At 43.6% G+C, this 12,334-nt stretch overlaps 1 protein-coding gene across 5 annotated transcripts in view; it reads left to right on the top strand.

Annotated features, from left to right (window-relative positions):
- macrod2 (mono-ADP ribosylhydrolase 2) overlaps nucleotides 1-12,334 on the top strand; it is a 652,663-nt gene that overhangs the window by 469,206 nt on the left and 171,123 nt on the right. For all 5 annotated transcript variants that reach the window (XM_070542125.1, XM_070542124.1, XM_070542123.1 and 2 more), the window contains one exon: nucleotides 5,078-5,108. In XM_070542125.1, coding sequence (XP_070398226.1) covers nucleotides 5,078-5,108 — 31 coding nt within the window. The remainder of the gene's footprint in view (nucleotides 1-5,077; nucleotides 5,109-12,334) is intronic.

The following is a 12,334-nucleotide window of genomic DNA, read 5'->3' as shown; positions in this document are numbered from 1 at the left end:
TCGGGGGAGAGGTCCTACCTCAAGTGGAGGAGTTTAAGTATCTCGGGGTCTTGTTCACGAGTGAGGGTAGGAGGGATCGGGAGATCGACAGGCGGATTGGTTCGGCATCTGCAGTGATGCGGACGCTGAGCCGATCTGTCGTGGGGAAGAGGGAGCTGAGCCAGAAAGCCAGGCTCTCGATTTACCGGTCGATCTACGTCCCAATCCTCACCTATGGTCATGAGCTTTGGGTAATGACCGAAAGAACGAGATCGCGGATACAAGCGGCCGAAATGAGTTTCCTCCGTAGGGTGGCCGGGCTCAGCCTTAGAGATAGGGTGAGGAGCTCGGACATTCGGGAGGGACTCGGAGTAGAACCGCTGCTCCTCCGGATCGAAAGGAGCCAGTTGAGGTGGTTTGGGCATCTGGTCAGGATGCCTCCTGGACGCCTCCCTGGGGAGGTGTTTCGGGCATGTCCTGCCGGCAGAAGGCCCCCGGGTCGACCCAGGACACGTTGGAGAAGTTACATCTCCAATCTGGTCCGGGAACGCCTTGGGGTCCTGCCGGAGGAGCTGGTGGACAAGGCCGGGGAGAGGACGGCCTGGAGCTCCCTAGTTGGGATGCTGCCCCCGCGACCCGGACCCGGATAAGCGGAGGAAGACGAGACGAGACGAGAGACGAGATAAAAAATATTTTTCTACTTTTGTGTGGTAGCTAGTGGGACAAGATATATTTGTACTGTTTCATATCCGGTCCTTTCTGAAGACTTATTTCTTTTAAAGAGCAAGTTCACTGAGAAACAGTTTTTACTTTACTTCCTGAATTTGCCTCAAGATAGAAAATAGATGGGTCGAGAAAATGCCTCACAGATCTACATCACACTGTAAAAAGGCATTGGTCAAAGGCCTGCATTTGTCTTGCATCTTCTTAGGGTTCTCCAACCCCCCAAGGCGCTTCACAACACTATCAGTCATTCACACACACACACACACTCACGCTGGTGGGGATGAGCTACGATGTAGCCACAGCTGCCCTGGGGTGCACTGACAGAGGTGCGACCTGCTGAACACAGGCACCACTGGTCCCTCTTAGCACTTACAGCAGGCAAGGTGGGTTAAGTGCCTTGCCCACTAACACAACAGCAGTATTCTGTGGTCTGAGTCGGGATCGAACCTGCAACCTTCAGATTACTGGACTCTCCACCTTCTTGAGCTACTGCTGTCCCATTCATGTGCTCACCCATCTTGCCCCCCCGACGGTGAAGGCTGCTTTGGTTAAGCTGCCAAGAGAGAGCAGAGCGTGTCTCAGCTAGCAGAAGCTAAATGTTAGCATTAGCAACTTTACAACACAGCAGAAGTCCTTCAGGCTCGAGTTATTAATGGAGATTAAATATCAACGTTGCAAAACGAATGGAGGCAGAGGAAGAGTTGTTTTGCTAATAGCCAGTCAGAGGCGAGATGTCTGACTATCATTAATATCATTGTCATGACTCTAAATCCTGCTGTTGTCTATTCCCCCCAGAACCAGGAGCGCCAGAGCTTCCATTCCTCTGGGATGGACTCACAAGGCATTAAAGTAACATTTTAACATTGATCTCAGTGATTGTTGGGTTAGAAACTTGACCAGTTTCACATTTGACACCACTCATCAGCCGTCTGCTGGCCAAAGACTCCCCTTAACAGTTTTGTGGAGCGGGTGGATGTTCTAGCGGGCACTCTGATGCCTGCATTACGGCTTTTAGCTATTTTCTGTGCAGTTAGCATTTCAATTGGTAAATATAAAGCACAAGAAGAAAAATAATAACTTAGCTTTTCTGTTGGCATCATGGTGGAGCCTGGAAGTAAAAGTAAGAGAGTAGTGTCTTTGGAGGTGAAACAAAGAGCTAAAACGAGTGAACATTGGCGCAGCCTACGCTAGTTTAAGGAAGCTGAAAAAGGCTACAGGCTAATGGTGACCTGGCTTTGTTGCTGCTAGACTTGTGAGTAATAATATTTTTGTCCAGCAGTGTGAATCCTTTTACTGTGTGGGTCATTTAGTAAGACTTGGATCATGTTAGCGTTAGCTTGTTGGTAGCGCTAGCTGCAGTAGGCTGCTGCAGGGCCATTTACGGTTGTTTTAATTCCACTTTCAACCAGTAGAGCAGTGCTCTGTGTTACTTTTATATCAGAGACCACAGCAGATGTGTTGGAATGAGCGCTTTAAAGCCTCATATTTATCATATCCTTGGTGTTGGTGAAACATTGCTGAGTCATTGTAAGCTATTTGCATCATCTTTATTCAAAGTGAAAGCCGTCTGGCTCCCAGTCTTTCACTCCGGATGCGTTGAATTAGAAACATGCCAGAGACAACTTAACACGCACATTTGGGCTGTAGGCAACAGACAGTCCGTCAGCTTCTGTAAGATATTCATGCGATGGAGAATATTTAGCTGCTGCTACTGTACGTGCACCTATGAATTTACATGAGCGTGATCCACTGTTTCCCTTTTGGCAAAATAAGCATGCCGCAGCTGTTAAGGATATCGAGTATTAATAGGCTGCACAGATATTTGGTTCAGTGGTCCCAGATGAAATTTTCCTGTGCCACCTCTTTAGTGTAATGATGATAAGTCTTCAAGTACATCATGGTCTTTGTAAGCCTTTTTATTTTAAAGGATAACAGAATAAGTAAACAGTTTTGTGCTGGGGAACAGGATTACTATTCATGTTATGGTTCTACATTAGCATTGCAGGGATTTGCACAAGGCCTTCTGTACTTCTCCTGGGACCAAACAGGTGAAGCAGCAGAGGTAAACAGCCGGCCTCCAAAGGTAAACAGTTAGTGTTTACAGCGGCTACAGTTTAATGCAGATGTGCTTGGGAAAAAGGGGGATGATGTCTGAATTTCTAAGCTGAGAAAGCCATAAAAGTTTGTTGAAGAGTAAAATTGGTGAGTTTCTCAGTCAAATAGAAACCAAATGCTGATCATAACGGGATATTCTGCCAAGTTACCATGTGATATGTGAAAACACACAGGTTTTCACCTGTTGTATGTACCCTCCTGAACGGCTTGTGTTTGGTAGCTTTGTTGGTCATTCTGTTTATTTTCAATTGCTTTTTTATTCTTATGCAGAGGTGTGACCAAGTCACTGCTTTGCAAATCACAAGTAAGTCACAAGTCTTTCCAGTCAAGTCTCGAGTCAAGTCCAAGTCAAAGACAGCCAAGTCGAGTCCAAAGTCAATGATGTGAAAGTCCAAGTCCTTAACTTTGAATTTTCAAGTCATAATCAAGTCATCTGTCCAACTTCAATTTAATGACAATGATAATAAATAAATTCCTGAATAAAAGCTTCTTAAAGCTTCATTTATTTGCTCAAACAAGCAGGAAGTGCAACTGAAACGGATTATAAACAAAGTGCTGCTGCAGTTAGCAGAACATCACGCCCAGAACCAAGCCTGACAAGCCAGAGTAAATAAATGTATTATTTAGTCTGGCCATGCTCCATTGACGGCTCTCGGTTGTGGGGCGGGTTCTACCGTTGTCTTTCAAATGATCTCCGCATTCCACTGGACAATGAATGTGACATACTCTTGTTTCACTCTGTTGCATCATCCCACCCACCAGGCATATAGAGTGCCCTGATTGGCCCACAAAGCGGATAAAGCTCTGTGATTTGTTCACTAAGCACATAGAGCACTATGATTGGCCCACCATTATGGACCAATCACAGCTCTTTATGTGTTTGAAACTCCTCTAGAGAGCTGTGATTGGCTAGCCAGAGTCCTGGTAGGAGCTGCTGAGGTTCCAATGGAGCATGCCTAGACCAAACTTTGCAAAGCAAGAATTTGGTCTAGTTCACTAGGCTAGCCCAGAACCAAGAATGATTCAGGATTTTTGTCCATGTCGTGCCACTTTTGTGCTTAATTATCAAATATGCTCAAGTCATCATCAAGTCAACCGATGCAAGTCAATTCAAGTTGCAAGTCATTGGCGTTCAATTACGAGTCAAGTCGTAAGTCTTTATAGATTTTATCAAGTCAAGTCTGAAGTCATTAAAATAATGACTCGAGTCCAAGTCATATGTCTCGAGTCCACACCTCTGTTCTTGCGTCTAAACACAGAACAGCAAACGTTTATCTGCCATGATTAGTTTGCTGAGGATTCAGCTGCTCTGTCGCCTACATCAGAACATCCACAGGTGGTGTTAGGATTTCTTCTTCTGCCGCTGTTTGTGTGGGCACTAGAGGACAATGCCCCCCCCCCCCCCCCCCCCCCTTACTGCCTTTCTTCTTGAGCAGTGCACCCCATGTATGATCTAACCTGCACACTCCTTTATCTGTATTGGTGGCCAGCGGTGTGTGTCTCCTTATTTCAACCGCTTCCTTAATCCATCATTTGTATTTTTCTTCTGTTATGATTCTTGAACCGTGCCAGTCCATTACACGGTTTTCTTCTGTTTGATGTTTAAAGGTGTTATAAAATGGAAGTAAAACACAGTGATTGTGGCTGTGTTTGAACTAGCGTTTAGCTCATCGGTCCTGTTGGATAGAACCTCAACTTTTCTAAAACAGAGGCTGTTTATCAAGCTAAATTGGTAAAATGGTAATTGACTAACTTTTACTCAAACACAAGCAAAAATGGCTCCATTTCTTTACAAGTCGTTTAAAATTTTAAAAGGAACATATTATGCAAAACTACAAAATGTGCTGTTGTTCTCTACAGTACATGAAATAAGACTGTATTTGTTTTCTCTGTGTTTGATTTTAGAAATTATAATAAGCCGTTTCAAAATGTTCCCGTTTGTGATGTCACAAGAGAGGAAATTAGCTGGAGCGCCTCCCGTATATCAGAGCCTCTCAGATTATAGCAGCCTGAGGTTGGGGATGTGTGGGCGTGGCTAGCTCCAGTTTGTTTTCTTAAAGTGACAGAGCCCTGAAACGCCTCATTCTGGAAGGTACTGAAACTGAATAACTGAAGAATAAAACCGCATACATCTCTACATGTGAGAGGGATTTTACACCATAAACATGCTGTGGACCATAAAACTATTATAACTTCCTTTAAATGCATCTCCCTTTATATAGTTCGGTGACTAACACTTTTTTCTTCTCCTGCACAGGCCTTCCCGTGTATTTCTACAGGCATCTATGGTAAGCTTTATTTTGTATGTATTTATTGTAATGCTTGTAAATATTTCATTCTTTCAGCACAGCGCTTGTTTTGCAAACATCTCCACGTTTTCTCTGCATCCTCTTAGTAGCGTCAGTATTTTTAGACATCACAATAAACTGTGAAAAAGTCACTTGATCTACAAAAATGAAGGTTAAATAAATAAAAACCCTGAACACTGCTTTTGCCCCCTCATGGGGCCGAGCCGAATGTGCTGCAAGACATCCGTGGGTTTGCTCGTTGGACTTTAACAAAGTCACTCGCACAAAGTCATGGACAGCATTGTAAACAATAACAGAATTAGAAGTTGATGCCATAAAGAGACAGAAAATGTTAAATGCATGAAACGTGTTGTCGCTGTGAATGTGTAGAAATTTGCTAAGAGGATCATTTTTATTCTGTCATACCGTTTGTGCCATGCATTAATTTAGAATACAGCTCCAGTAATCCCAGCTGGTGCCAAATGTGTAAAAATTAACATGCTAATTTATATCGCCTGTAACTGACAATTAGTCAGCAGCGGTGTAGTTTCATTAAAGAGGCACAACTGTGGTATACCTGAGCTGTTTCCAATAAACAAAATGCCTCTTTTGTTCCACACGCTGTTTTAATAAAGTAAAACGACTGTTGAATCATAAATTATATAAAGTGTCATCACTTCCTGATGAATTTAAAGGCGTGGTTCACTGAAAAAACATTTTTTTATTATTATTATCTATGATTATAGTGGTCAGTCTGAGTTTAACATGTAGGCTAAACATAAAACTAGTCTTCCACACCTATCTCCTACATTAGATTCTGATAGAAAATACACAGTGAAATGCTAGGATTTGAAAATCCTCACATATCTATGTCACACTGTGTATTTGTATTCCTGGCCTTGCACATCTTGGCAAGTGCCCGTCCACAGGAAGGCTTTAACAACATTTTTTTGCACCGAGGAGAGAGAGCGGAGTGTGTCATGGTGATGGTGACTTAGCAGCTTGGCTGAACGTGTTCTGTTTGCCATTAGCTTCTGAGCAGAAAATTTCAGCTAGTTGAAGGTAACGGTTAGCATTAGCCACTCCACCACATGGCAGAACTCCTCCAGGCTTATGTTATTTGTGGGGCGAGAGGTCCAAAAATCAGGGAATAAGACTCCTAATCCTGTCATTTGAAGCTCATCTCTGACTCGTAGTTCCTGAAACTGGTGCACCGGAGCGTTGTGGGCCAATCATAGAGCTCTGTCAGCCAGGTGGGCGCAATGCTGCTGTGCATGAGTGAAACTAAGATGGCGACAGCTTCATAGCATTCCAATCGCAGCGCTTTATTGGTTTTGGTGGGCCGATTACAGCACTCTTTTCGTTTGGCAGGGTGTTACTGAAAAAACAAAGATGGCGAAAGGCTCATTTGAAATAGCTTTGGCGTCAACTTTAGACTATTTTGACTTGGGCTTTTCTTTAGATCAAGAGCAGATAGAGGTACTTAAGTTTATTTAGAAAAAGGACATTGTTGTGTCTTATTTGATGGAGTCTGGTGGACTGCCTCGTTGACAGACATCTGTAGCTGTTTGTTGTCCAATAACATGCAGACGTTTAGAAAGACAACCCTAGGTCCCAACCCAGGCTATATATTCACATATACAGCCTGGGTTGCAAGGCTAAGAGACCAACGCAAGTGCCAGGGCTTCGGTGTTGAGTTTTTCTAGAAAATTATTAACGTTTAAAATAAATGGCGTCAACAGTTTGCTTTTCGTCGCTCCATGTTATTTCACAAGGCCTCTTCCAACATTGATGGTGTAAGGATGCACACCCACTGCAGATTTATTGAATGAATGGTGAGAGAAACCTTTGAATGAAGATCTTTTGTGTTTCTTTTCAAACCACGAGATACCATAGAATTAGTTCTCACATACACCGCATCTGGCGGACGCTTGGCGTTGCCCGAGTATGTTTTACTGCTAACCCGTCACATCCTGCTGTGAAAATAACGGTTCTCCGTTTTTGAATAACAGGTGAAAATCAGAGGCTTCCTCTGCCTTTTTGGCCTCATATATCTGTTTAGTTTGGGAATGGGTGAAAACTCACAGGATGCAGAAAGAGATTTAAGTGAAACTGTTAAGATGAAACAGATTCACGATATGACCCCAGGACATAAAATGGGAGCAGATAAACAACAAACAGTCCCCGTATACATTTATGCTTCTTTGATTTGTATTTCCGTAATCAAAACAGGAAATAAAATAGAATAATTCATCAGTCACAAGGGAGCAGCCAAAAGCCCCCGTCAGGCAGACAGACACCACATCTGTTTGAAATTGCTATTTTCACTAAACAGTTATAACAAAGTGGAGCAATTTCCCACCTAAGCCATCACCCTTAGTCCTTTATTAAACCTGCACCATAGCTAACTGGCAGCTATCACCGAGGGACGCTGGCATTTGTGAACGTAACGGAGCACTGATTACACAGGCTGACAAACTTTGGCGGCGCTCATTAGACCAGCTGAAACTTCCCTGAATGTAAATAGCTTCAAGATGTTCCAGGCAGCCATGCATCCTGATGCAGACACTTGTTGCACTTGTGTGAGCGTCAAGTGGAAAACTGTTTATGAAATTTATTTAAAACCAAACATCAAAATATTGAAGAGTAGCTTTTGCAGGGATATTTGTAGATGTTTTTTTATTTTTGCAGTGCAGCATCGTTTCCTCTCTGTGTGGTTTTGAAGGAAATTGCTTGTTTTTTGCTTCCTGCTTATGCGCATTTGAATGCTTTACTGACACCATCTATGTTTTACTGAAGCGTGATCTGGTTGCTCGTCGATTAGTTGGTGTTCCTTTATGTAGGAATGGACACTTATTTTTATTTAACTTATTTTTTTTACTCGTTACTGACCAATAAAACAACTATAGTCCTAAAAGAGAAAATACCGTAACACTTTACAATAAGGGTCCCTTTATTAATGTTATTTAGTGCATTATTACACATTAATAAACAAAGGGTACCTTTATTAATATCACAAATGTTATTAAATATCTTTAAAGTTGGGAGAAAGTAGAAGGGGTGTGTGCATAGTATTGCATTACATAATATGATTAAGCAGTTGTTAATACTTTATTCAATATAATTCAGTAAGTAAAGTTAATAAAAGAACCCTATTATTGTGAAGTGTTACTGAAAGTATATGTGTGAATAGGTGGATGGCTGATTGTGTTAGGCGCCTTGGGGGGTTGTAGAACTCTAAGAAGGCACTATACAAATACAGGCCATTTACTTATATTAATATTATAGTTTTCATAAAAATAACTTTTGTTACTGTTCTAATAATACATGTAAGACTTATGTGGGCCTTAAGTAATAATGTACAAATAAACCCTTAATTATTCTTCACGTGTGTTCAGAATCTGTCACTGAAATTCTGGCCCAGCTTTGCACTTTTTCTTACCAAAAGTTATTAAACTGCAATAATTAAACATACTGATTTTTTACGATTTAGCTAAATACTCTAGCATATTCAGCTTAACCAACACAACAGTGTTGCTGAACATAGAATTATTTGTATTTAACAGCATTTATTAGACAGAAATGTTGTTACAGCCTCAGAATAATTCACATTAATGCATTCAATGCAGCTTTATTTGTAAAACCAAAACCACATTATGAAGTGTTATTTATACTGACATGTGGTTAGCATTAGCACATTTATGCTAATAGGCACTAATGTTAACATACTGCTAAAGTCTATAATTAATATAAGTTTCATCACCAAAATATAATGAAGCAATTTAACAGAACAAAACTAACAGTTTATCATCAGGTAAGAAGAAAATATCATTTCTATAGCGCCTCAAGATAAAAATCACGAGGTGCTTCACAAAAACAAAAAATGTGAAAATATAGAAAATAATTTAGAAAATGATTAAAAATATATTTAAAATGAGCAAAAATAGACAACTGGGATTTAAAAGAAAAAATGTTAAGAGAGAGAGAGAGAGAGAACAGGAAAGAGGGAAACCAGTGGATCGTGAGGAAGGTGGAATAGGTGGGGAGAGCAGAATAAAGAGAGAGAGGTGAAGAAGGTCATACAAAAGCCAGCTTGAACAAGTGAGTCTTCAGCTGCTTTTTAAAGGAGACCACTGAGTCCACTGATCTCAGGCTCAGGGGGAGAGAGGTCTAGAGTTTGGGGGCCACAGCAGCAAATGATCTGTCACCTTTGGTCTTTAGCCTGGTGCTGCACAACCAGTAGGCTTTGATCACTGGACCTCAGGGACCTGCTGGGGGTGTAGGGACTGAGAAGATCACCAATGTAAGATGGTGCTTGTCCATGTAAGGCCCTATAGACCAGAACCAGGATCTTGAAATGAACCCTGAAGTTGACTGGCAGCCAGTGAAGCTGGAGGAGAAGCGGGGTGATGTGGGTGTGTTTGGAGGACTTGGTCAGAAGCCGAGCACAGGCGTTCTGAACCACCTGTAGATGGTTCAGGGAGGTTCTGCTCAGACACGTGAAAAGAGAGTTACAGTAGTCTAAGCGTGAGGAGATGAAGGTGTGGAGAACTGTCTCAAGTTCAGAGCGGGACAGAATGGGACTCAGCTTAGCAACCTTCCTGAGATGGAAGAAGGAAGAGCCAACAAGAGAACTGATATGAGAATCCAGGGTGAGAGCTGGGTCAAAGGTCACGCCAAGATTCCTGACAGAAGGTTTGGTGTGAGAAGCAAGCTGACCAAGAGAGTCTCTGACTTTGGGAACCAGCTTGTCTGGGGCACAGATGAGGATCTCAGTCTTATCTTCATTCAGCTGTAGAAAGCTCCCATCACCCAGGTTTTGATAGACTGTAAGAGGAAGCAAATAGAGGAGGAAGAGCAGAGGCCCCAGCACAGAACCTTGTGGGACACCATGGGTAAGAGAGGTGGTGGAGGACCTAAACTTGGAGACGGCCACAGAAAAGGAGCACTCAGAGAGATAAGAGGAGAACCACTCCAGAGCAGATCCTGATAGGCCTACCCAGTCTCCCGGCCTCTCCAGTAGCAGGTGATGGTCAACAGTGTCAAAGGCTGCAGTCAGGTCCAGCAGGACCAGAACAGAACAGTCCCCTGCATCACTGTGAGTCAGAAGGTCATTAGAGACCCTAACCCCGGGTTTCCACCGGAGCTGTCAGCAGCACGTTACTGCAGCAGCACGTCTTGCTCGCGTTAACTGCTGCTTGGCCCCTCCCACGAGACGCGAAGCAGCAGGGGAGCAGCTGTCACCGACCGAGCACGAAGTCACACGAGTGACTTCGTCAGTAAACACAACAACAAGCAGGAGAAAACTACAACATGGTTTGTGTTTTATATTCTGTCCGTGTTATAATCGCCAATACGGACCTGAAAAACAAAGGAGACCGCTAGCTAGGTGATAACTTCTCACGGGGACGCACAGTTAGTAACCATTTTTAAAAGTAAAGCAACCGGAAAGCAGTACGTTCTTTATTCTGAAAATCTCGGGAGCTTCTCTCCATTTCCACGTCCGATTTCCTGTCTTTCCTTCCCCAAATATGTCGAACTTGACCCGTTTCAGAGGCGTCGCGCGTAGAAAATAGAACCGGTGCGTAAAGGCCGCGACATGCTGCTCCTGAGACGCGTCCGACTCGCGCTGCTGACGGCTCCCGTGGAAAAGGTTCTGTTGACCACAGCGGTTCCTATCAGCAGCTATGACGTGCTGCTGCAGTAACGTGCTGCTGACGGCTCCCGTGGAAAGCCGGGGTTAGAAGAGCTGTTTCAGTAGAATGAGCTCTACGAAAACCTGACTGGAAGCTATCATAGATGTTACGTTCATCAAGAGCAGCTGTGAGTTGTTTAGCCACAACCTTTTCCAAGATCTTGGAGATGAACGTAAGTTTAGAGATGGGTCTGAAGCTGCTATGGAGAGAGGGGTCGAGACTCGGTTTTTTAAGAAGCGGGTGGATTACAGCGTTCTTAAAGTAAGCAGGGACCTGACCAGAGACCAGAGAAGCATTAATTATAGAGAGCACGCTGGGACCGATGGACTGAAAAGCACTTTTAAACAAAGATGAGGGTAAGATGTGGAGGGGGCATGCAGAGGTCTTCATAGAGTTAACTAGTTTGGTTAACTCAGGCAAAGAAACAGGAGCAAAGCTATCTAGGATGATGGGCCTGGTTGGAGTCGGGAGAGGCAGCGATAAGGCTGAAGGAGAGATGCTAGATCTAACCTTATTGACTTTGTCCACAAAGAAAGACAGAAAGTTCTCACAGTCTGTAACAGAGTGGATGGAGGCTGTAGGAGAGGCAGGAGAGTCGATGCTGCTGATGGTGTTAAACAGCAGGAAACCCTAGCGTCTGACTGCAGAGTTAAAGGATGTCAGAAGATCCTTTAGGTGCAGCAGATGGACGTGGAGATGGGTGTTCTTCCACAAACGCTCAAATTTTCTGCATTGGCGCTCCAGGCTGCGAAGGCTGTCATTAAACCAGGGAGTAGGGTTCACTGCAGGAACTGATCTGGTTCTGACAGGACAGATGTTGTCCAGAATGGAGAGGCAGTGCTCGTTAAACTGAGAAGTTAAGGAATCTGGGTCGTTATCAGAAGAACAGGGTGGATCAGAAGCAGCAGAAAAATAGCTAGCTGTGCTCTCATTAAGAAAACGAGAACCAACCATACGGCGAGCAGGAGGTGGGGACGCAGAAACTGACAAGTTAAAGAAAATGCAATGGTGATCTGAAACGTAAACGTCCTCTGGACAAACACTGTCAGCATTTAGACTCAGGGTCAAAACAAGGTCTAGAGTGTGCCCCCTGGTGTGTGTGGGGCCAGAAACATGCTGGGTAAAGCCGAAGGAGTCCATGAGGCTGGAGAAATTCATGGCAAAGTTATCAGAGGGATCATCAACATGGATGTTAAAGTCACCAACAATCACCAGTCTGGACAGCTTCACAGTGGAGGATAGAAAGTCACTAAACTCCTGAAGGAAAGAACCGTTTGGACCAGGTGGACGATAGACCACAGCACAGTAGAACGGGTTCTTACGCCCGACTTTAATCAGCTGCAGTTCAAAGGAAGCAACGTGACCAGAGGTTGTAGAGCTACATGGAAGATGGTCTCTGAAAAAAACAGCTAGGCCTCCACCACGACCAGAACCCCGGGGCTGGCTAAGAAAGGAATAACCACTCGGGCAGAGTTCAATCAGAGCAGAATCATCAGATGTAAGCAACATTAGCATCTTTAGTTCACACTG

Source organism: Nothobranchius furzeri, chromosome 12 (assembly GCF_043380555.1).
Source record: "Nothobranchius furzeri strain GRZ-AD chromosome 12, NfurGRZ-RIMD1, whole genome shotgun sequence".
NCBI classification, from domain to species: domain Eukaryota; kingdom Metazoa; phylum Chordata; class Actinopteri; order Cyprinodontiformes; family Nothobranchiidae; genus Nothobranchius; species Nothobranchius furzeri.
Note: the sequence above shows the minus strand (reverse complement) of the source record. Positions and strands in the feature narration are given on the sequence as shown.